Source organism: Homalodisca vitripennis, chromosome 2 (assembly GCF_021130785.1).
Source record: "Homalodisca vitripennis isolate AUS2020 chromosome 2, UT_GWSS_2.1, whole genome shotgun sequence".
Lineage (NCBI taxonomy): Eukaryota > Metazoa > Arthropoda > Insecta > Hemiptera > Cicadellidae > Homalodisca > Homalodisca vitripennis.
Genome location: NC_060208.1, coordinates 107,149,169 through 107,174,434, shown reverse-complemented (window position 1 = coordinate 107,174,434; position 25,266 = coordinate 107,149,169). Strand labels below are relative to the sequence as shown.

At 29.8% G+C, this 25,266-nt stretch overlaps 1 protein-coding gene across 2 annotated transcripts in view; it reads left to right on the top strand.

Annotated features, from left to right (window-relative positions):
* Nucleotides 1-900: 900 nt before the first annotated feature.
* Nucleotides 901-25,266, top strand: part of LOC124354522 (transmembrane protein 214-B) — a 53,749-nt gene continuing 29,383 nt past the window's right edge. Inside the window, exons 1-4 of one of the 2 annotated variants that reach the window (XM_046805051.1) lie at nt 901-1,361; nt 6,659-6,852; nt 7,676-7,860; nt 8,930-9,027. In XM_046805051.1, the coding sequence (XP_046661007.1) occupies nt 1,238-1,361; nt 6,659-6,852; nt 7,676-7,860; nt 8,930-9,027 (601 nt within the window). In that variant the 5' untranslated portion in view covers nt 901-1,237. The remainder of the gene's footprint in view (nt 1,362-6,658; nt 6,853-7,675; nt 7,861-8,929; nt 9,028-25,266) is intronic. The other variant, XM_046805050.1, reaches the window with a different exon arrangement.

Genomic DNA, 25,266 nt, shown 5'->3' with positions numbered 1-25,266 from the left:
AAACTAATAATTTACTTAACCCTATCAACATTTGTCAATAGTATGACATAAACACTCATAAACTCAGATTCTCAAACCTTTTGTGTCAATCTAACAATTAATCAGATCAATTCATAGTGTTAACGAATAAATGAAATATCAGTGTACAGATTATTTACCTTTATTGTTGTAGTTGTTTGTAAATGAGACGAATCTAAGCCACATCCACATTTTCCACGAAAGTAAACATAGTTTATCTGCTTTATATATCCTCGTGCGGCGCGGACTCACAGTTACTGCTCTATATTCCCCTGTGCGGTCGGACCCACTGGACCGGGCATCGTAACGTTACCCCGGGCGTTTAACACTTTTTTTCCATGAGTGACCCTCCGAGCCGCAAACCTAATTTAAGACGTTTGGGTGTTCTACGTCCAATAAATCAGCACAAATACTACTGCTTTTTTTCTATTGTTAAATAGTTTTTTGTCCTCTGTTTTTTCCGAAAATTTAGTTCAAATGATTGACCTCCGCCGTACCACATGTTACTTAAGCATTCCAGATTTTTTAAGTTGTGGTAAACGATAATATTATGGCAATTTTTGGTAATAAACGAATTTGTTTAATGATTAACACTAGTTTCTAGGTCGTAAAGTACCTTCTTATCATTGTTTCTATATGGTGACGTAAACTATGACAAACTATGTTGTGTTTAAAACAATATTTTATATTTATTTAAGATTCAAATGTATATAAATTCAGATGTTATAGCTTAGAGTGGCTAAGATAGTATGATAATATTATAGTTACAGTAATATTCCATTAGTAATGAAATACGTCCTGAGTTGTTCTTTTGAAGATTGTTGGCATTACTGCCTGAGAGTTTCAACTTCCATCACAACATTCACAACACAACTCGTCACTTCAGGTGACGTTGACATGTAAACGGTTGGAGTTTTTTTACAGCTGACTGCAGAGTGCAGGACTGATAGAGATAAACAATTTCTACTACCACCTTATTTGCATTTTCGTGTTTCTACATCTAAGATCTGACGGTTTGGAAGTAATAATATATTTACTGTTGAATTTTTAATAATTATTAATAACTATTCATCACTTATTTTTGTATTTTAATAAGTAAAATTATATAAATAAAGTATTTTATACACACATAAGGTTTTATTCATAGTAACGGTTAGTAACCCTTAAGGAATTTTGAATTTTTTACGAGATTTGTAGCATAGCTTTGTTTTATTTGAACATGTCTGGTCAGTGGGAAGTTGTTGGGAAAAACAAAAAAGATAAGCAGAGTGGAAAAGCCAAGAAACTTTCCAAACAAGAGAAGCAGAAGTTTGTGGAAAATGCTCCTAAAGTTGAGGAGTTATGTGAGTATTGAATATTTATTTTACCCACATCAAATTAATTGTTAATTTTTCAAGTATGGAATGCTTAAGAAGTGAATAGAATAATAACAATGGAGAAAAATTAAATTGTGGTAAAATTTTTGAAATCCATTGGTTGAATGGGCTGACCCAGTTCCTTCAGCAATTTTGTGTGAATCAGTGCCTTTAGTGTGCCCTCTCACTGTTAGGCAAAAACATTCTCAAGATAGTACTTATAGGCTATAAGTAATCTCAAGAGTAGGCTAAGTTAAAATTAATACTTTCAATGGTAGCATCAAACTGTAAAATAGTTTTTAGTTGAAGTAAAAACCTGTTTTTTATGATTAGATATATAATGTCAAAGTCAAATAACTTTATTGCCATTGATCATTACAATGAAATAGGCACAGTCACATTTATACATTAAAAACAATGGCTATTAAATAAGATACATAAATAAGACATTTCATGAATGAACAATTAGACAGATAAATAGGCTACTTATGCTTAAAAGATAAGGCAAACATCAGTTTGTAAAAAAACTCCTCTACAGAATAAAAATGGATTATTCTGTAACCAGGTGGTCAATTTGTGCTTAAAATTAGATAATGGAAGTGTCATGAGCCGAAACGTGTAATTTGTTAAAAAATTTGACACAATTTACCTGATGTGAGGAGCCTGTTTTATTGATAGGCGATGCTGCGGCAAGTCAAGCTTATGGCTGAATCTAGTCAAATGGCAATGAAAATGCTGCCTAGTGAAAAATAAATGTAAGTTAGTTTTAGTGTAGATAAGGATATGGTAGATGTACAAATTGATCACTGTAAGAATTTTTAGCTTGGATGAACAAAGGTCGGCAGTGTTCAAGATACCTGGCTCCACACAGTGTTCTGACGACTTTCTTTTGTAATGATGAGAATATCCGATACACCAGAAGAATGACCCCAAAGAATTAGACCATAAGATAAGTGTGATTGAAACAGTGCAAAATAGGAAGACCTCAGATGTTCTATTGATATTAAAGCTCTTAATTTCCATAGTAAATAGCTGACTCTTGAGATTTTTATACACACATTATTTACATGCTGAGCCCAGGTCAATTTCGAATCAATAACAAAGCCTAACAACTTTACAGGATGAGGCTTTTCTTTAGATGTTAAACTCAGCAACAGATTTTGAGTTTTTTCTGGATTGCAATGTAATTTGTTGGAGGTGAACCAATTTAATGCTCCGGTTTGAGCATTTTCAATCTCTGTTTGAAGAACGTCCCAGATATCGGTTACTCGAGAAAAGAGACGTGTCATCCGCATAGATAAACTGAGTTTACATTTAAGTTCACTGACAGGTCATTAATTATTACAGTAAAAAAGAAAGGTCCCAATACAGACCCCTGTGGGACTCCAATTGTTACCTCTTTCATTGAAGAATTACACCCCTTAATAGATACAAACTGCTTTCTATCCGATAGATAAGAGGTAATAATCTGACAAGCACTCTCAGAAATACCATAATATTTGAGTTTTTGAATGATTGAATCAAAGGGGACACAATCAAAAGCTTTGCTTAAATCTAAGAGAGATAGAGCCGTTGATTCCCTCCTCTTGAAGGCCACAAGGGTATGACTAACAATCTCCAACACCGCTGAAGTTGTGGACCTGCCTGGCCGAAAACCAAATTGTGATTCAGACAGGAGATTGAAATATTCAAAATACAAAAAATGCTGTTGGTGCATGATGGTTTCCAAAATTTTAGAGAAAATGGGGACAATAGAAACTGGACGATAACTTTGCGGCTTGTTCTTGTCACCTTTTTTGTAAATAGGAATAACTTTTGACACTTTTAAAGAGTCAGGGAAAAAACCCGCCTCCAGAACATTTATTGAAGACAATAGCCAATGGCCTTTTGATTTCATGGATGGTTTTCTTGATTATATTGTTAGATAACCGGAGTAATAGTCCATACTTTTGGAATTTGAGAGTTTAGAAACCATTTTAACTAAATCATCTGGTTTAATTTCTTTCCACTGAAATGAGTTAGGAGGAACAGGAATATTACCCAATAAATCCATGAAAGGAGAATTATTCTGTGGCAGATTGTTTGAGAGCTCAGTGACTGAATCAAGGAAAAACTGGTTAGTAAGTTCAGGATCTAAGTAAATATCTTTGGAAGAAGCAGGAGATTTTTCCAAATTGATTATTTCCCAAGCAGCCTTACAACTGTTAGCTGATGTCTCTATATACTGCACTCATAAGCTTGCCTTTTTGCGGTGGTCAGATTTGACCTGTAAGTTCTTTTAGAAGCTAAATACACGTTGTAGGCTACAGGTGTCTGCTCTGACCCCCTATCTCTAAGGCATTTATAAAACATTAAAAAAATTTAACATAACATTTCTATCTTCTGCCAATTTATCATTATACCAGTTGATTTTCCTATTACTATTAATATTCTTCTTTTTACTTTTACTGATTAGTGGAGAGCTAAAGTGCCACAAGTCTACATATTTCTTTAAAAAATTATTAAAAAGTTGTTTCTACCCCTAAGTTCAATAACATATTTTCATCCAATTCATTTCCATTTTTCCTCCTTCAAAAACATAATAAATTTATTTATTTGTGCCGCATTTTGTTTTTCTAAACTCAAATTTAATACTACCCATATTCTCTTTTGAATTCTTATTCTCCAATTGTCTTACATAAATATTAATCATGCTAGATTTATGATCGGCAAAATTGATACTCCATATTGCAATTTTTATACAAGTCCTCTGAGAAATTGACCAGAATATCCTATCTATACATGCCTTTGCATGGGTTGGAGACTTGACAGTACAGTTTAAAATTTAGAGATCTGAGTAAATTAGAGAAACTGATAGAAATATTTTGATCAATCAACGCCATTTCAATGTTGAAGTCACCACAGACTGTCACCAGGCTGTTTTTTTTAAAGATTGATTTCATTGCCAATTCAAAATTGTCAAAAAAAAACTTTGAGACTGCCTTGAGGAGACCTATAAAGACTTACAAGGATGATATTCTGTTCAATCAGCCTGACACCACACAACTCAATATCTAACTCCGCATTATACTGACTAAAATCTAAAACTTCAAACTTTATACTACTTTTTAAGAAAATCCCCGACCCCCCATTTTTTTTTCTCTTCTACAATAGAAGCTTGCAGGCAAATATCCACTGGGCACAAACAAGTCAATTTCATTTTCTGTCATCCAGTGCTCCGAAACACAAATTGCATCTATCTTATGACTTTCGCCCACATGTTCAAGCTCAAGTAGCTTGTTACGTATGCATTGTACATTAGCCTGCAATATTCTTATAAATTTCCTACAGTTAGCTTTACTTTTGAAAGGAATGTCATTATTGTTATCCGACACCCTCATATCTTTACCAGACTTCTGATAACCAAGGCCTTGGTTACCTCTACAACAGTTTCACACTTTGTGAATAAAGGCTTGTCTCTATGGTGTAATAATAAATGCATTTGCAGTTTATTATTAAGTGTCATAGGCTGCAGTATAAAATATGGTCACCACGACAATCGAATCTAAAAACCAAATTATCGATTAGAAGTACTAAACTATTTGAATACACAAATCATTCTTACTATAATTACTTACAAATTATTAAAGCCAGTGATTTTTAATAAAATATAACAATATTGTTACAATTTAATTCAAACATAATAATAATTAATGTAAGGCGTAAAATAATTTGGAGAAGGGTATGAAACAGCTGTAAACACTTTCAGATAATACCATGTAATATTTTAATTTTACATACGTGAATATTGATTATAAAAATGGCAGTCAATTTTAGACAACTATACAACATTGGTTTTAAAGATGATAAGACACGTTTTTCGTGGCTTCAACATGTTCGACTTGTACCGAAAAACCCATTATATGAAATTTGTGGGAAAGAAATAAATGTAACCGTGAGAGGAGCAAATATGGTCGTCTTTCAGATGCAAAAAGAAGGTAATGGTGGATACAGTTAAAGTAAAAATGCTCTGAAGAATAGTTTCTTTGAACAATCATTTAAAGTTTAGACTGTGCAACATTGTGAGTTTTATTCACTTCTTTTCCAGAAATCAGACAAACAATGATTTTTTAATTCTTAAGAGTAGTTTGGATTTACACAGCCCATCAAGAAGTACGATATCTGACTGGCTGTCTTTTTTTTAGCTTTTTACAGGCCAGCTCATTCAGCTGAGAGATTCATTTTAATTCTGACATAATACATACATAAATAAGGCAATTACTGGTTTAATGTTAATGTTAAACACACTAATAAACTGAAAATAAAATCAACTCCACCATTGACAAAGCTTTCTTGTGTTCATAAAAAACATTTGTATTAAATGTATCATAAATATGAATTATGATTGAAATCAAAGCATATTAAAATAAAACTAAGTATTATAATAACTATATGTATATGAGATTATATGTAAAGCACTCATCCTTTATATGTAATTCATTCCTAGTTAATGCAAGTTAAATACAACAAATTTTTAAATTTTATGTATTATCATTATGCTTAACAATTACTTTTTGTATGCTAAAATTTAATGTTCTTTTTAATAAAAACGTATTTACAGTTGTTGATTGATATATACTAATATATAATATAATATATTATACATTTTATTTGTCAGTCTATTTTTCTAATAAACTTTTGTATGCCTTACTCTTACAGTTTTTTACATCACATGCTGATGATTATAATAGCTTGTACTATGTTTGGATGAATGTTTAACATTGTAAAATTCTCAGGATTAAAACTATTGCAATGGCATGAATTCAGAAATGGTAAACGAGTCATCTTTAAAACAATAAGTGATGTATGTCCTATTTTAAATAAACACTTAAGAAATTATAAAATTAGATGTAGTTCACATTTTATTTATTTTCGGCTAAATTCCAAATACTTCACGCAAGACTTATTTGATTTTTTTCTAATAAAGAAAGGTATATACCACAGTTCCTTCTATAGTGCTAAATAAACATTATGTTTATTTAGGCCTGTTTGTTTTATTCTTTAGTTTATAAAAATATTTGGATACACATGGTACCCGGGTGTAATAACAAAGTTTTTCTCATTTTGTTGTCAGAAACTTCAAATGATATAAAACCAATGCATTGAAAGTTTCATAACTTAGGAATGGTTGTAAGCACTCTGAGTTTTAGAATATAGTCCTGAAAGTTCTAGCTGACCAGAATTCAGTGTTGCATGTTTCTATTGAAGTAATGTATAATTTGTAATTTTGACAAAAATATTCTCAGTACCCCTGGCTCAAGTGAAGACATTATACGCTGCATTGGACACTAACAAACAACAGCCAGCCAAACCTGTGGAGAAGGCCATAAAGACCAAAGAGAATGAGGCAAAAAAGGCACAGAAGAAACCAAAAGAGAAGAAAGAGCAGCCAGTGAAGGAGAATAAACCACCAAAAACAATTGAAGCTGCTGTCGCCTTGGTAAGTATCCGGTAGTTTAATTTTTAGAATCTTATGTAAACTCATATTATCATTGTGATACCTATTTACAAGTAGGACACCTGGAACTGCTTTATTAACAGCTTTTGGTCCTCATACTCACAAAATTCACACACAGACAAATTTGAGTTATAGTACTGTAACCTTGATTGCATTATTAATAGTCTTTAGAACCCATACTTGTACTACTTTACAGAAAGATGTGTTATAATTGTGTATGAAAACAGTTAAAAAATAGTGTGATAACAATTTTACCCACAATATCCTATTGGAACATAATTTTTTCATTAATAAAACATATACTGAGTAGAACATGAATATTTTGTAAAGTTTAAAAAGCACTTCTATTAGAATTCAAAATATTTTGATTTACGGTTATAAAAACACTGTGGGTAATCATTCCAGCTCTATTGTAAGCAAACATGTACATTTAGGGTTTTGTAACGTTGGACCATAGTTTCCCGGGAAATAAGTTTGTGGCATTTTAATAAATAATGTATCTAATGGGCTAGTTAGTTATAATAATATACATACAACAATCTCATGAGTGATTTTTGAGAAAATTTGCTTCATTCACAGTTTTGAGCTAAAAAGTGTAGAATAAAATTATATAAAATGTGAATGAGTCATTCAGTGTTTACATGTAACTTTTAATAACTTAGTGGAAGTGGGCCAGATGAGGTTTCCTGAAGGGACTGGCATCATGGCTGTACACCAAGCTTCCTGTAGACCACACTGACAATGCCTTTACTGCCAAGTTCTCTGAGTATCCGTATGCCTTATGTATGATTATGTGTGTTGGTAGATAACGGCACAGGATATGGAGAATGTGTTGGAAGTGGGCCAGATGAGGTTTCCTGAAGCACCTTTAGTCTGGTTGAAGGGACTAGCATCGTGGCTGAACACCAAGCTTCCTGTAGACCACACTGACAATGCCTTTACTGCCAAGTCTTTCGAGTATCCTCTCTGTCTGCTGAACGCTGATATAAGGTAAATTGATCACATTGTAGTTTAGTCACAGAAATGAACATGTGAAAACTTTGGAGAGTACAGTAAATACTATTCAAAACTTATCTGTGTTCTGGGACTGACGTATGATACTGTAAACTACCTGTTTGGAGTCAGAATTGTAACCTGACATAATAATACTTTGGCTGATATGAACCCTTGTAAATGTTGCCTTTGTGTGATGAAGTTGAAAAATTTGAATTTAGAATGTAAATTTTAGACACCTATCAATATTGTCCAAACTGCAAACTCTGTCATATGGTCTGTACATAATACTGTAGGACTATCTTGACCGACTTCCTTGGTAATTGGTATTTGTTATAATATTTACTATGAAACAATGGATATTAACCAGGCAACATCTTAATTATATTTCGCAGTCATCCTTCATATTAGGTAATGCTGAGAAATATCAAATGTTATCCAATAACAAGGCTACACCTCACTCACACTTGTGCTTCTTACTAGGAAATTCTGAGAAATATCAGATGCCAGCCATTGTAATTTGACTACAGCTTAAACAGGCTACATCTCCCTTTCTCTCACCCTCCACACTCATCCTATTATGTTGCGTCTGTTTCTATCTGATTGTTAATATTAATTTATTGTTACCGTATTTGTAATTACAAACAAGCATTCCTTGATGTACTTTTTAGTTTGTTACAAATGGGTTTACTAACCTGTTATTTGAAGATCGTCCTTATGCCTAGTCACATTAAACAATAAATATGTGAACATTTGTTTTAGCATTCCTGTTAACTTGTGTGTTCACACCCATTCCTAATAATTTAAAAGGTGTTTTCTGTCTTAGGTAATATTCATGGACATAAAAACAAACAAACAAAAATTGGATTTTCACTAACCTATGGGAACAGTCAAAGTAGAGAAAACCCATTTTTGGGTGATCCACTTTTTGCAGACTCTTGTTTTCCATGTACAAATTATATTTTGTCTCATGGAATACATTCCTGAGGGATTATCCTTGAGATCAGAAACACTATTTTTATATTTTGGATTATAGATACAATTTTTTTGTTTATTCTTCCTCTAGGGCTGTTCTGAAGAAGGCTCTAAAAGGTGTACCAGAACCTGCTATCCAGATGTTCTTCGACTATTGCTTGACGTCCATGGCCAACGACATGACTAAAGGTTAGATTTACTTTCTGTTCTTTTTGTGGGTGGGTTTCAAATTTTGTTATTTTGTGTTGAATTTTCTATTCCAGACAATCCCAGTAAGTCATACTAGGACTGTACACATTATAAGTGATAAGTTGTAGAATTTATCCCTATAAGTTGATCCAAGAAATCTTCATTGCCTGAAATGAATTTTGACAGTTTTATAATTATTACCATATGATGGAATAACATTTGTTTAATGTTTTAGAAATATCAATAGAATTGAAGTACTTATTCATATAAATTAAAAATAAAATTAAAAAATTTAAAATAATTTATTTATTTAAAAAATATTTTTAGTTTTTATAAATTTAATAAAATGAAATTAATCTAAATATATTATTCTATTTGTTTAGATAGAATTTCTAAATGCCGCTGGGGTTTAAAAAGAGTAAAAGAATTATAAATTGATGGAATTAATTAAACAGAATTATATTTCAGTTGTAGTACATGTCCAAGACTGAAGTTAAAATTCTCAGTGGGTGAGAGATAAAACTATCAGTGTACTTTTCCTCATAAAATTAAGTAAGCAGTTGGTTTTGGAAACTGCAGCAGGTTACAACTAGTCAATACTTATACATCAAAAGTCATTTTTCTTTTTAAAATAGCCCACTACAAAAACTGTTTTATGTTGGTATGTTGATAACTGCTTATTATGCGTTTTCCATTCACATGATGTCTTTTTCAGGCAATCCTTGCATTATGAAATTACATTTAAATGGTAAAAGGGTGCTTTAAAAGCAATTAAGTGTGTTTCAGATAGAGTCATGTGTACTGCTTTTCAAACAGTTCAGAAATATAACTACCAAATCATATACTATAGACAAATAGATGTTCAGGAGTCTTTGAATAAACTTCAATACAGAAGAGAAACTCATGGACAAATCATCATTACTTACTTTCAGCAAGATTAGAACAAACCCTGAGTAAAGTTTTAAAAAAATTATTTAACTACATAGCCAGAAAATGCATCAAGTATGTGCCTTTGAAAAAGTTTAAAATTGTTATCTATATTATCGTACTAATACACTTATTTGTTAATGTATTATTTTTATAGTATTAATTAATGTGGTTTCATTTTACTCTGTTGTTGTTATTTGTTTTTAATTGTTTACTGTAGTTATTGTTTTTTACTGTTTTCTTCGTGTCTCTTAATTTGAATTAAATATCATAAATAGATTATTTTCCTAAAGGTGTTTTATACAGATATGTTTTGCTGTTTAATTAAATTATTACACACAACTTATAAAGTAGTTTATAGATGTACGAATTTGTCAAATGCTCACAATGTGTTTAACTCTCCAGTGGATCACCTTACCACTGCTCCTGGTTCAGCTCCTTTTAAGGGATATAGAATGTTATATATAAAAAAGGAAAAGATTAAATTTTTACTGTTATACAAGGTGTATTTTAAATTAAATACCGTTTTGAAATTCCATCACTGCACCGCTGCTGGTGGTGTCCCATGCTTGCGCACTGTCTACCTTCATCAGTTGGTAAGCCACAGATGAAATTACGGCAAAAATCGATAGTACTTTGATTTGTTAATGGATATTTCAAATTCCCTCATCAATTGAAATTCCCGTCAACTGTGAGGTACGTGCTGTTATTGTTTATTTATTTTCTTAATGCTAAAACGGGTGAAAGCAGTTGAAATTCATTGTCAGAATTGTGAAGGGTATGAACAAAACGTCATGAGTTTTGAAATGGCATTCAAATGAGTGAGAGTTTTAAAAGGTGGCCAAAAGAATGTTAAAGATGAGAAATGGAATGGTCAACCCTCAATGATCACCAATGATTTGGTACAGAAAGTTAATAATATAGTGAAAGTGAACAGACATTTCACAATTTATTTGTTATCAGAAGATTTTCTTCAAGTTTCAAAAACTGTTCTCTATGACATTTTTATCGAGAAACATGTTTTTCTGTTTGACAGAGTCCTTCCACATGCGGCAAAATGAACTCAAGGTCTCATCACATCATTTTTTTATATGATAAGTGCCTTAATGTTGTTGGCAATTATGTAGAAAAGTAGATGAAAGTATGGGTGTATAAAAAAATTGTTACAAAATGTTAACGTATATTTTTATATATAACAGCGGTAATTAAAAAATTAATATAAAAATTATGTACACCTCGTACATAATATTTTTAGGACATTAATAATTAGAACTGAACTAATTTTTTTTAATTGCGTACAATTTGGATTATAATCTTTTCTTTTAGGTAAAAAAATAAAAAGCAAATTTTTCAAATTTTAATTCACTTTTTCATATTTAAAAATTGAACACTGTATTTTTCTATACACAGTAGGAACACTTTGAAATAGCTACTTTTTGCAGTAATTTTTTAAAACATGTCAATATTTTAGGACAATATGTACACAATAGTAATAGTTTATGTAAAAATAATTACTTTGATGAATTTGGATCCTTACTTTGAACTTTAGGTCTGCAATTTCCCCAGGTTCAGGTGGATTTCCTATCACCCATAAAATCTATATATATATTATATATATATATATATATATATATATATATTATAAAAGTAGATAATAATATGGGGTTCCTGGCGCACTTTCGGAGCCGACCGGAAAAGCAATGTAAAATACTGTTCAATGTACCATAAAGGAAGCTGAGAAATAACACAGCAAATCTCTCAATGAAAAATTAACCGAATCTACAGTCGTTCGTCTCCAAAAGCGATCGGTACATTACTATCTACTCTGTGGAATGAAAAATTAACCAAATCTACAGCTGTTTGCTTCTACTTTTCTTAAGCTGTGCTTTGTAAAATGTTGTCAAATCTGCTACGAATAAAGGAAAAATCTTCGAAATCTTAATAAAAAATTTAATCAATTTAAAACATTTTTATTTACTAAAAACATACTGTACTTTTAATAAAAAACTTTTCTACTAAATAAAACAACATGAACTCACCACCAAGCTCTCTTCAGTTTCTAGCATTTCAAAACTTACAAAGAAAGACAATTTTAACGAGTTCAACGAATTACCAAAACATTTTAAAGAACATTGATACTTTCCTTAAATGATACAGAATTCAAAGAACTTGTAAAGTCTTTTGCAGAAAAAACGTCTAATGGAGTGTTTTTACTATCGGCAAAAAACTAAAAAAGTAAGGGATTACATATTTAATATAATTACGAAAAGATATTGAAAAGAAAGTAAAAAATAAACAAACAGAGAGTTTTCATCGTTTTTTTATGACCTTTTTCCCATATTATACGTTTCTTTCAAGATAATCAAGACTTAATTGATGAATTTCTTAGGAATTTTTGTGAGTATCAAGATTTATCAACACAATTCATTAAAGAGCATTTATAGAATTTTTCTTATAGAATATAGCCACATTTTGTGTGAAACAAAAGGTATTACTGTAGATAATATTCCATGTGATTCCTATGAAGAAAGACACCAAACTATGGTTATCAAAACAGTACTATGACGTGGGGAGGGACTGCAAGTTTTTTAGAGCACAACTGAAAAGACTTTATTCTACAAAGTTAATTGTTATAATTTCTTTATCTTTTATAGTCTTCTTTCCAGTAACAATCAAGTGTAAATTTTTCATTTTTGTTTAATTCTTTAATCTTTTTTTCATCCAAAACAGTCAAAAATCTGTTCGGCAAGTGTACTTTACAATCTTCCAACTCGGCAATTATTGTAAACCCGAATTTATCTTTCATTTTCCTCCAAATTCAAGATTCTATGTTTCTTCCTTTCTTCCAATTCATTTAACTTCTTATACTCTTTAAACTTACATTCTCCAATATCATTTTAACTCTTTCAAGAACTCCATTTAAATAGAAAAAATTTAAAGACTGAAAAAATGAAATTTGCTAACAATCACTCGAGAAGTCGAGGGAACATTGCCAACATCTTCATTGTTTGACGAGGTTCTTCATTTACTTTCTCCAAATGTACTATAAAATCATCGAGGATTTCTGGCTTAAAATCGTAGACAAATTCAACATCCAGATAATGAAAAAATACAGGTAATATCTTTTCATAATAAAACGTGTGTATCGATACCTACAAACCTAATGTATTCTTTGAAAAGGAAAATAATTTTGTCAATGGTTCCAAGAGATAAGTAAAAATTTTTATTCTGTTTTTCTAAATTCTGTAACAAATTTTGTTTGTTTTTCACCTCCGTATTGTAATTTTGTTAAGCAGATTATTCAAATGTGTTAGTTTATTTCGAAATTTCCTAGGTTTAGGTCTTTCGTACAAAATTAAATTACAATCTCTACAAACTAAATATTTTTTATCAATAATTTCTCCTCTATTATAACACTTGTAACAGTTGGCATTATACTCTTCCATTTAAACAAAAAAGATTTTTTTATAAATGGAGATTATGGAACTAACTCTGCCGAGATATAAATTTTTCAGCGCAAAGTTTGTGTTTACATTTCTACAACAGAGATAAATAGAAATAAATTTCATTCTATTGTACAACTATTTAGGATATTTTGTCTATGATTACAAAGATTATTCCGGAAGAAATCGAGATTTTTCAATCAGCGAAAGAGTATATTTTTGAAGTTTTAGAAGGAATGAAAGAGAATAATATGAATTTAGCAAATTATTTTTCTTAAATAAAAACTCTATTCTACTAGAATAGTCATCAAACAACATGAACTCTCCAAAATCACTTCAGTGTTACTAGCATTTAAAGAACTTTACCACAGGAAATAGTTATAAAGACTTCTTTGAATTACCTAAATAATGTTAAACAAATGTTGATATTTTCCTTAAGTGAAAACGAATCCTTAAATGAAAACGAATTCAAGAGAACTTTTAAGTACTAAAAAGTGTTCAATGCAATTTATTACAGACAACTTAGATAGTATAAATATGTTAAATGTAATAGGAGATTTTAAATTAAATAATAGAAAAATAAGAAAAATATTCCGATTTTTACAGAATAAACTAAAACACCAACAATCTGACATTTTTCATCGCTTTTTTATGCTAAATTTCATTGCTTATTTGTTTGAAATGTTGAGAAGACAATATCCCATACTGACAAGAAATATGCATACAGCTAGTTTTTTAACAAGTCTTTGTAAACAACAAGATTTATCAAAGGAATTTATAAGAGATCACGCTTTTGGTTGTAGATTGGGATAAATTATATGGAAAAAACATTTACGAACAGATATATTGGGTGTGTGTGTGGTTCTGACGAAGAAAAGAGAAAACGTTTACCATTCAGCAATTCATTACGATATAATGAAAGACATACAAAATGAATGATTGTGTCTCTGGTGTAGTGTTGTTAGTGTGCGTGTTTTGCGCTATGGGAATCACCATCACATTCAACTTCTACGGTGTCTATTGTTTTAGAGACTTGGCCCTGCACTGCTACTGTCCAACCAAGTTAATGGCTAGGAGCTGTAATTCGGGTCTTAGACTCTGGAATTTTTTTGTTCCCAAGTCTCATTTTTTCTTTGGTAACAACTGTGTAGAAGTTGATGGAGAGATTCAATTAGGGAATTTGTGTCGGGGTGTTTTTGTAAGTGTAATGTTGTATTAAAGAAACGATGTGAATGATGAATGTAAATGAACGAATTAAGGAAGAGAAGGAATTAAGGAATGAAGTGGAAAGGTGAGGAAGCAAATGGCGCGCCAACCACAGTTGTCATTACTCGGCTTGTTCTATAGTCATTACACTATGCCACTCGTGTAAAGACTTGTCCCCAACCACTGAACGACAACCATGTCTTCCTCAATAAAAAGCGCGCCCATGAAGCTCTGGGATTTGAACCCAGAACCTCAGGCTTTGAAGGCAAGCGTCTTACCAACTGAGCTACGGAGAGTCTCAAAAGTTATAAGCTATATCTCTGCTATATAAGTTGTTCAATTAGGAGTGCTAGTTTACAAATTTTATTAATAATTTTATATTTCAAAAACCACTCAACCGATTTTAATGAAATTTGGTACACATATAGTAAATACTTAACTCTTTCGACTTAACTTATCCATAAGGGTGAAATCATCCCCTATTTCTTAATATTCATAAAAAAAATAAAAAAAATTATCAGAAAAATCTGAAACTTCAAAAACAAGTGAGTTCAACTTAAAATTTCATGAAAATAACAAAATTTTCAAAAACTACCCCAATCATCCCCCTTATCTTAAAACTCTTATATCTCGAGAACTATTGGAGCTTTTTTGCTGAAATTTGGTATATAGGATCATTAATATTAAAGTATTTTTTTTAAAATCATAACTTCCGGTCCAACCCTTAAGATGACCTTGGAATAGTTTTTTTGTTAATATCATTCCCCATTTTTTTAAGATATTCTTTTGAAAGTAAAAAATGAATACTTATATCAATGTCTTTAACAATTCTGTAAGTTTTAAAATTATCCGATGAATAATAGTGAAAATAACGTGATTTTTACTGATTTCTCTAATATCGTTCTTAATCACATCATAGGCTAAAAATTTCTCAGAAACCACATACAACATAACAAATCGCGTTTGTAACAGCTTTTTGAAAATCCATATTGATAATTATATCGTTCTTTTGAACCAGAAATATTTGTCATACTCTTTGTTGTATCAATGACATAAATAGGTCTATTCGCTAAAAATTCTTTAGGATTGTAATACATTCCTTATTATTACAGTAAACTTTCTTAAAATCTTGATACATCTGATACATGATTCTGAAAAGACCTCCTGAAATGTTTAAATTTTGTAATTCATCTGGGACTAATAAGAACCGTTCAATTTTTACTCTGATATTTTTTTACATCCAAACTATCAAACTATGAAGGATTTTTTTCTTGATTATTCTGTCTATCTGTTTGAAAACCTATGATAACGAACTTGGGATTGAAGATATTTTCTATAAATATTTGTGATATCGAACGAATAAGTTGTTCCGGAAATACCTTTTTGTTCAATACATTAGCCAATCTAGAAAATTAAACATAATGTTTTGACTTTTTGTAATTTCATCAATCAACCTTATTTTACTCGTGATTTTATAATCAATCATTGAACTCTAATAAAAAAAATCTGTAATTGTTTATTTTCCATCAACAGGCATAACATTTCCAGTTGCAGTCTTCAGAATCACATCATCGCTCTGCTCTTATAAAACTTAGATAAAATCCTCCTTTATAGATCGGAATAGTAACATTTTCAAAAAATCCTAATCCAAAATGAGATAAATTTCCAGCTGCTTCAAAAACACCAAATTTAAAATCTGATTCAAAGCCATTAGAAGTTTTGAGAAATAACATCACTTTTTGAATACAAATAGTTCCTTTTAATAGTGCTTAATTGGCCACAGTTTTCGACTTCTTCTATCAATTTATTGTGTTTTCTTACTTCAATCTTAGAAAATAAAAACGGTATAAAATTATCGATTAATCTAACATTATCAGTTCCAAGATATGCTTGACCATCTTGTTTTGTTAAAGTTCCAGAAATATAAAACTGGAAGTTAGACGAGCAAAAGTTATCTCCAAAAATCAATATTAAACTCAGTTTCTTTTATTCGGCTTCATTCAAATGTTGTTTACTAATTGGATAGAATTTTTAAACTCCGCCCTTTCAATATCACTAGCATATTTTCTGTAGTCCGCCATTTAATAAGAGAAAATTTAGAAATTTTTAAATATCATGTATCATTTTTTTTCATCGATTTAATGTATGTTCATATAAGAAAAGATATAGATTTCAGTAAAATAATTAAAAAGATTAGAGTCATTTTTTAATGATCTACTTCGTCATATTCAGGATTCTCTTCCTTAAATTTTTGCGATCTCGGTCACATATTTCAATAAAATTTGCACAGGATAGTAACCGCTATCTATAATATTGTTCCAATCAACTGTATCTATCTTTATTTTCATCCAAAAACTTTATACTCAAGTGTTGATAGAGACAAAGAACAGACATATGATCTTTTAATTGATAATGTATATTTTCTTGAATGAACTCTGGGACAGATTTTGATATTTTGCAATGTTATACCAATTCAATTTGTTTACGTATAATCTCATCATAGTCTTTCGGATAATTCATATTTTTGAGAAATGTTCATCCCAATGTTTCTTTTTTCAAATCTCTTCGTGTTGCATTATATAAAAAGATCGAAAGCACTGTAATGTCCCGCCATCTCTATTTATTAAGAAAAAATTTCAAGTTTTTATAAATTGGCTCTTTTTAGCGTTACAATTCAGCACATTTTCCAGAAATTCTTTTAACTCCATTGATATTTGCATAGTATTTTATATCATTTGTTGCAGTTTTTTTTTCTTTACATCTCACACAATATATGAGACGCCATTTATTTAGGGAAAAATTAGTCATCTTAGCCGCCTAATCTGTTAAATCTGTTATCAATATTTCCAAAATTATATTAAGATTTTCCTCGAACTTATTAATTTTTTCTTCTAATTTTTGAAATTTGACAGCATTAGAATCATTGGTATTCAACAAATTTAAGACCAATATTCTCAAAAGTTTTCGTAGCATCCTAAACTAAAAACTTATCAAAGACTCTTAAAATTAGTAAGTTTTTCATTAATTTCACCAACATCGTCTACTGATCTTCTATTTCTGGCTTCTAACTTGTCCTAGACTTTCTGTTGTAAAATCTTTAACATGCTGTTTATGATTCTCATAATTTTGTTTTAGTTCATTAAACATTTTAATAGGATCTTCTAATTGAATCATTACAACAACATCAAATGGATTATTATTCCTTTACTAACACCGGCTAATTCTTTTTCCTTTAAAATCTAAGGCATTTTTAACATTCGGATCATGTAAATCAACAATATCGATGTTTTTCTGATAATTTTAGAGGTTTTTAAAATTTGTTTCTTTAAACAACAACATCATGTTTGTCAATACCAGGGTCGAACACCGACAATTCTTTTTTTATGTAGCCAAACTAACATAATTCTTTTCAACTTGATCGCTTCATTAATTTTATCAGCTTTTTCGATATGAGACATTAAATTGGTAAATAATTTTTTTACACCATCATCAACTTCTTTTTTCCAATGTTTTTATTTTATCAGCAACTTCATTTAACTCATGAAATTTTGCAAGTTTGTTATCATATTCTGCTTTAAAATCTTCAATCTCGACAGCAAACATATCTGAATCTGGAAGGTTTTGTAATAAATTTTCTAACTTGTTATCAAACTCAATTTCTCAAACTATCAAAATTGAAACTATTATCTACATTTTGAATAATTTGTGTTCCAAATACGTCAAAAATATTTTGTGAATCCATATTTATTAAGTAATAATTTGTTAACAACTTCTTTAAAATCTTTACCAGTACTCAGTTTCATTCAAAAACAAAAACACATAAATGACCACAAATTGGGGGATCTTTATAGTCTTGAATCTGAGAATCATTGTAGTAGACGCTTGATTTTTTCAAATATTTAATCAATTCTATAGTGGTTTTGTCCTCACATTCTTCCATACGAATCAAAATAACATGCATTTCTTATCATTTTTATAATAACAAATCCAATGCGTTCCACTTCCCATAATCGAGTCTAAATTCACAATTCCACATTCAAATTTCTTAACTTTTTCAGGTAATGTATCTCTCATGAAAGATTCCTCTAAAAATGTTTTAATATTTTTGCAGATTTTCTTCCAATTCCCCGAATGTTAAAAGGTTTTAAATTTTTTTTTCAATGTTTGATTTCACGTAATTCAAAGTTTTTTCATCTAATCCAGATCCTGTAACATCTTCCATATCGCTCTTTATCTAACCAATTAAAATGTTTTTCGAACAATAGGAATCACATCCTTTTTAACGATTGGAGCAGCTTTACGAACATAAGGAACAACATTTTTTAACAACTGGAATATTTTCTCCTCCAAAATCTAATAAATCTTTCAAAAGTCCACCATTTTTGAGTTCTTTCAAACTGATTATAAGAAAATTCATCTATTCTGGTTCCTTTATTGTTTTTCTTATGTTTTTCGAGTTTATTGTATTGTCTATTGTTTAAAAATATCTTATCTTCGCCATTTTTTAAGTTGATCTATTTTAAATTTGAATACTAAACGGGTATTTTTCTTCTTAAAAGCGGATTTATTATTTTTTCTTTCTGATTTTTGCTGAAATTTACATTCACCTCCATTTATATAAGTTAAAATTTCAAGTTCTCTTCGATTCCCCCATTCCTAGTTTTCTCTTCAAAAACATTGCTCCAGCTGTTGGAAGCGCAACAAATCTTTTCACCTAAACTAGCATCTTTTGATAAAAATCTATCCATTGCCATATCTTGCAAAACTTTATCTGCGATATGTCCTGGAATTTTGTGTCTCTATGTTTTGCATAAAAAATATATCGTGTTCCATAGCAGCTTGATCTAATTTATTTATACCAGGATCTCCTCTTTTTAGTCTTTTTTTCGAGTTTATGTGCCAGGCCCCAGATACTCGATAAGTTGGTACGTGTAATTCAAAAGGTAAATTGTTGATAAAATCATTCAAAAGTCCCACTACCCTCAATCATAGATGAAACGTATTGCCGGCAAAACTCGTTTTTAAATATTTAATTCCATCAGGTTTTTCAATCATTATCATCAAGTTTGTTCGAAATAAAAAATCTTTAATCGCTTTCTTTGTCGTTCAAAAAATTGTTGTTTCCAGCCTTTTCTTGAGCATAAATATAATTAATAATTCCATCGAGTTTTGTCATATCGTCGATATATCTGTATTCAATCTTATTGATCACTGTATTTTCTTACACCTGATCCTTCGATTCTTTTTCCCAAATTGGTTTAATCAAATTGAGATATTTTTACCTTTACTTGACTTTGGTTTCTTAGTTGATGGATCATTATTTTTGTAAATTGAATCAGATTTCCATAAAATTTCTGTATACTTTTTCAAGTCTTCTTCAGAATATAAACCGTCTTTTGGAACATCAGTGCCTGTTAATTAATCTCTCATAAACCTTGAGTTCCTTTATATGTTTTTTTCATTAATAATGATATCATTATGCTCAAAATTCAACGGGCAAATTTCCAAATCATAAAACTTTTCTTTTTTCTGTCCCAATACAAACCAAATTTATCATCCTTTGCTCTAGGAAGGAATTTTTTTACCAATTTCACCAATTATTATATCCGTTGTTTCCAGGACTTATTGGTTCAACTATGGTAGAGTCTTCAATGATTCGAGGTCTAAATGGTGTTGAAGATGGTAATTTTGGCAATTCAAACTCAGATCTGGTAATCGAAATATCAGCAAATTGTCGTACAACTGGAACCAAATTCATTAAATTTTGATTATCGCTTAAAACATTTTCAATTTTGCCCTCAACATTTTTTATTGCAGATGTAACAGGTTGATTAATTTTTTGAATAAATTCTTGTTCTTCTTCATCCATTCGAATCTGTTCTTTAAATTCTTTGATTAATTTCTTTTCGATTTGATCAAGTTTTTTCGCTTCTTCTGAAGTTACGTTCGCCATTTTATTTAGGAAAATTTGAAACGTAAACGTGGAACGTGGAAACGTGAACACGAAACGTGAACACGGAACGTAAAACGTGAACGTGGACCGTGAAAACACGAACGTGAAACGTAAACACGACCGTAAAACATGAACGTGAAACGTAAACACGAACGTGAAAACATGAACGTGAACGTGGAACGTGAACAGATTTACCGTTTTTTCTGTTATTTTCATAATGTAAATAAAAATTAAAGATAAATATAAAAATAATTGTAACAAATATTTTATCAAGTAGATTTGTCAGACCACTGAGCAGCATTTATATTAGAAAATTTATTCAGATATTTACCAATTTTTTTAGGCTTCAAAGTTAGATTTAATAGTTAAAAAATCCGTAGTCTTTCCTTCCAAATTTTATCACATAACTCAATAAAGTGGTAAAACTCATATCAGATCCCACATAATTGTTATAAATCTTTCTCGAATAGTGATCATCTTACTTAAAAATACACAACATATTCAGGTTTATTTTCTATATAACTTGTTTATCAACCTTTGAAAAGCATTGAGAAAGATAGATACAAGAGATATATTTTTGTGACGGGACATTACGAAATATTCCTTAAATAACGTCTTGATTTTCTAAAATACAATCATCAAAAACGATTAACGAATTGGTTTACATTCGCTTAACGGAACTATGTCCTCAGAAGCATTATAAAAATGTGATATTTTTTTGTTTAAGTTTTTCTCAATATTTTCAAATCTTTCTTGTAATTTTTTATAGGCGTCTTGTTCTAAAGATTTACTAAAAACATACAAATTGGAATAAGGAATCAACCTATTGTAGATAAAATTCAATAATAAAGTTGTTTTTCCACATCCACTTGAACCAACAATTAACAATCTGATTGGTTGATCTTTCTTATTTCTTCAAACGTTTGAAGTTTTATCTGATCTTTTTGCTTTAAAAATTTCTCCATTTAAATAGAAGATTTTCATCTTGAAGCAACGCTTGCGAAAATGAAGCTGTTCAAGTTGACTTCAAAAAGCTCTAAATTAGTTTTAAACTTGGAACATCCTATACACTTAGAGGAAGAATCAAATTATTTTATCGGTATTTTAAGCGGTTTTTATTCTGACAATTTTGTAATAAATATTAGTGAAAGTTCTCCTTATTGTATAGGATTTAGTGAGAAGAACATAACAAAATATTATGGTTTAAACAAAGGATATTATACCTTCGATCAAATAAAAAATTCCCTTAAAAATTATCTGAAAACATTCAAACAATCAGATAAATCTTTAAACTTTGACGAAAAACAATTTTGAAATGCAAAAAAATTATCTCTCTAATAAAATTCAAATAAAATCACCAGTAAGAATAAATGTTTTCAGCAATTATTGTAGATTTATTAGGGTTTGTTTCAAGAAACTATTGAGCCAAATCAGGTATATTTAGGAAATAAAACGCCAAAATTTAGACCGTTCGATGTAATTGAAGTGCACTGCAATCTCGTTGAACCTAGTTTTGAAAATCATACCGAACATTTACACAAATAATCTGAAATTTTGTACACTTTTTTCCCAAATGTTGCTTATGGATCAAAAATCAGTGAAAAACCGAATGAAATCGATTATATTCCAATTAGAAAAAATATTAAAAGAATTCAAAAAATCGTTCTGACTATTCAAGACTCTGAGGGAAATTATTAAATAATGAGAGTAAAACAACAATATATTTAAGATTGAAAAAGGAATAAAAAATGAGTTGATGATGATGACAAAATTCAATATTTTTACTTAAAAAACAAGGTGGCTATTCGAATGGCCCTTAACAATCTTCATCCTGACCCTGTTTTTATCAATGAATCTGGACTTTATACTGAATATAAAAATTACTAGTTAAATTTCTTTTCTATCTAAATGGAGTCAGTTTGTAGACCTACTCAACAATCAACTTACATTCAATAATAAAGACATTTTGCACGATTGTTGACGAAAATAATGAAATTTGTTTAAGGCTAAAGATGTTGCAGAAATTTTACAATATGAAAATACTAGACAAGCTATCATAAATAATATTGATAATGACGAGAAAATAGCCTTTAAATATATAAATTACAAGAGTCTATGCCATAGACCCTTTCAAAATCTTCATCCTGACACTATTTTTCATTAATGAATCTGGATTTTATTCTTTAATATACTAAGATCTAATAAATTAGAAGCAAAAACCTTTCAAAAGTGGGTTACAAAAGAGGTTTTACCCTCCATTAGAAAATTTGGTGAGTACAAACTTGAAAACAAGATTAAATATTTAGAGGACGAAGTTAAACACTTGCAAATTAAAGATGAAATAAAAAACGGAAATAATCACAAAACAAAGTGTAAAAATTGACTTAATGAAACCAGACCTTGTTTGTAAAGATTTTGCTAAGAAAAAAACACCATGTTTTTGTATTAATTAAGAAGAATCACATGTGGGAATATCCTTATTACGTTATCAGAGCTCAAAAGAGAGAAATACCGAAAAGATTGAAAGAACTTGAAATTGATTACCCAGAAATGGAAAATTTTATTAAGACAAGGAGATCCAAATAGTATAAATCTCTACAACCAAATGAAAGAATCTTGAATATTTTAATACAACGGGAAATCATTTTACTACAACATATGGCAGAATCTCGACTGATTTATAGAATATCTAAATTACACGATGAAAATGTTTTTCTAAATTTTACTAAAAACTCTCGATTTATTATATTTTGTTTTGTAAATGTTTAGCATAACTAGGGTAACCATCGTAGAATTTTTTTTTCATATTCACAAGGCATTTCGTTTTTATAACTTTCGCTGAAAATTTTTTTTTAGCACAACTTTGCAAAAAGCATCTTTTCTATCTTTACTATACTGCCAGTTATTAAATTCAGAAATATTTTTAATTTCTTTACAAAAGTAACACTTTTTCTCTTCTAAAGTTAATTTGTTCATTTTAACATATAATTCCTTACAATAACAGTCTTTTTCTATTCTCTTCTTGACACTTTGTACATTTCTTTTGAGACTCCATTTAAATAGAAAAAAATTATTACACGATGAAAATGTTACTAAATTTTATTAAAAACTCTTGACTTATGATATTTGGTTTGTAATTGTTTTTCATAGTTATTTAACCATTTTTATAATTCTTCCACATTCACAATGAGTATCTTCATAATATAATCTATGAAGATTCTTCTTTACACAATCTTTACAATATGAGTCTTTCTTATCTCTACTATAGTGATCACTATTAAACTCTGAAATTTTTTCTTTAGTTTCTTTACATTTAAGACATTCTTTATCTTCCAAAGTTAATTTTTTCTATTTTATCATATAATTCTTTATGATATTCCCTTTCACAATCTTTGCAATTATAATGCATTCCATCTTTCCCTATTTTTTATCTTTATAAAATTCCATTTAAATCTTTAAATTCTTTGCACTTTGTACATTTCTTTTTGATGCGCCATTTATATATAGAAAATTTATATTACAGTTTTGACTTCTTCAATTCATATTCATAAAACTTTCCGGTTATTTCTTCATTATTTAAATTCTTTTATACTATAAGTTACAGGATCTGTGTTATTAATTTGATAAATCACAAAGATTTCTCTTGACCAATTGTTCTTATATTTGTTCGAAAATGTTTGTTTTTTACTAACAATTCTTACATGATCATTGACTTTAAATTTAGTTTTCGTGTGAATTTCAGGTGGAACATACTTGAAAACGGTCTCTAATAACTCCTTTTCTGCATCCTTATCTACGTCTTTTCGGTTTCATTTTGATTGTGCTGTGAACTGTATCGTTATAATTGTTTACCCGATTTTTTTGAAGAATATCGATCCATTTAAAGTTTTTTATTAATCTCAAAAATTACTTTCATTCTCTCATTTTGAGTTCTGTTATATCTCTCTACAATACTTGATTTCTCTTCGTTTTTCAGTATGATAAATCTTAATGTTGTATTTCCTCAAACAATCGTTAAATTCTTTATTTTTAAACTCTAAACCCTTATCTGTATGAAGTAGGTTAGGACGTTTGTGATTGATCCTTATGGCATCTTTTACTATATCTTCGAAAGCTTTTTGAAATATCCTTGCCGTTTTTTCTTTTGATAGCTCTTGACCAAGCATATTTTGAGAAAGTAATCAATAACATTTAACATATACTTAAATCCATCATTTTGATCTGAATAATTAGACATTATAACTAAATCTGCTGCCCATAAATCGTCAATTCCTAAAAAGTTATAAATTTTTCTCTTTTTAAACTTTTTTCGTACTGGTCGCATGAATTTCTCGAGCTTCAATCTCTATCTCATCTTTATGTCTTCAATTCTTGCTTAACAGTTTTGGATTTGGATTCTTTATAAACTTACTCTTGTTTGTCTTACATTTTGAACATTTTGCAGCAATTCTATACAATCCATTTTGAGTTTGAACGATTTTTGAATCCTATATTTTTCGTTTTCTTTTTACACTTGTGACAGTGAATTAAATCATCCTTCCATTTACATGTCAAAGTTTCCAAGTTTATTTAATTCGTCTAATATATCAGATTTTGCTTCATAGCCATACGGTACTGTATCGATCTTATTTTCTAGGACAATTCTCTTATCATCTTTACGTTCAGTGCCAGCTTGTTTATGGTAACAGTGTACAACTCATGTTTATAACT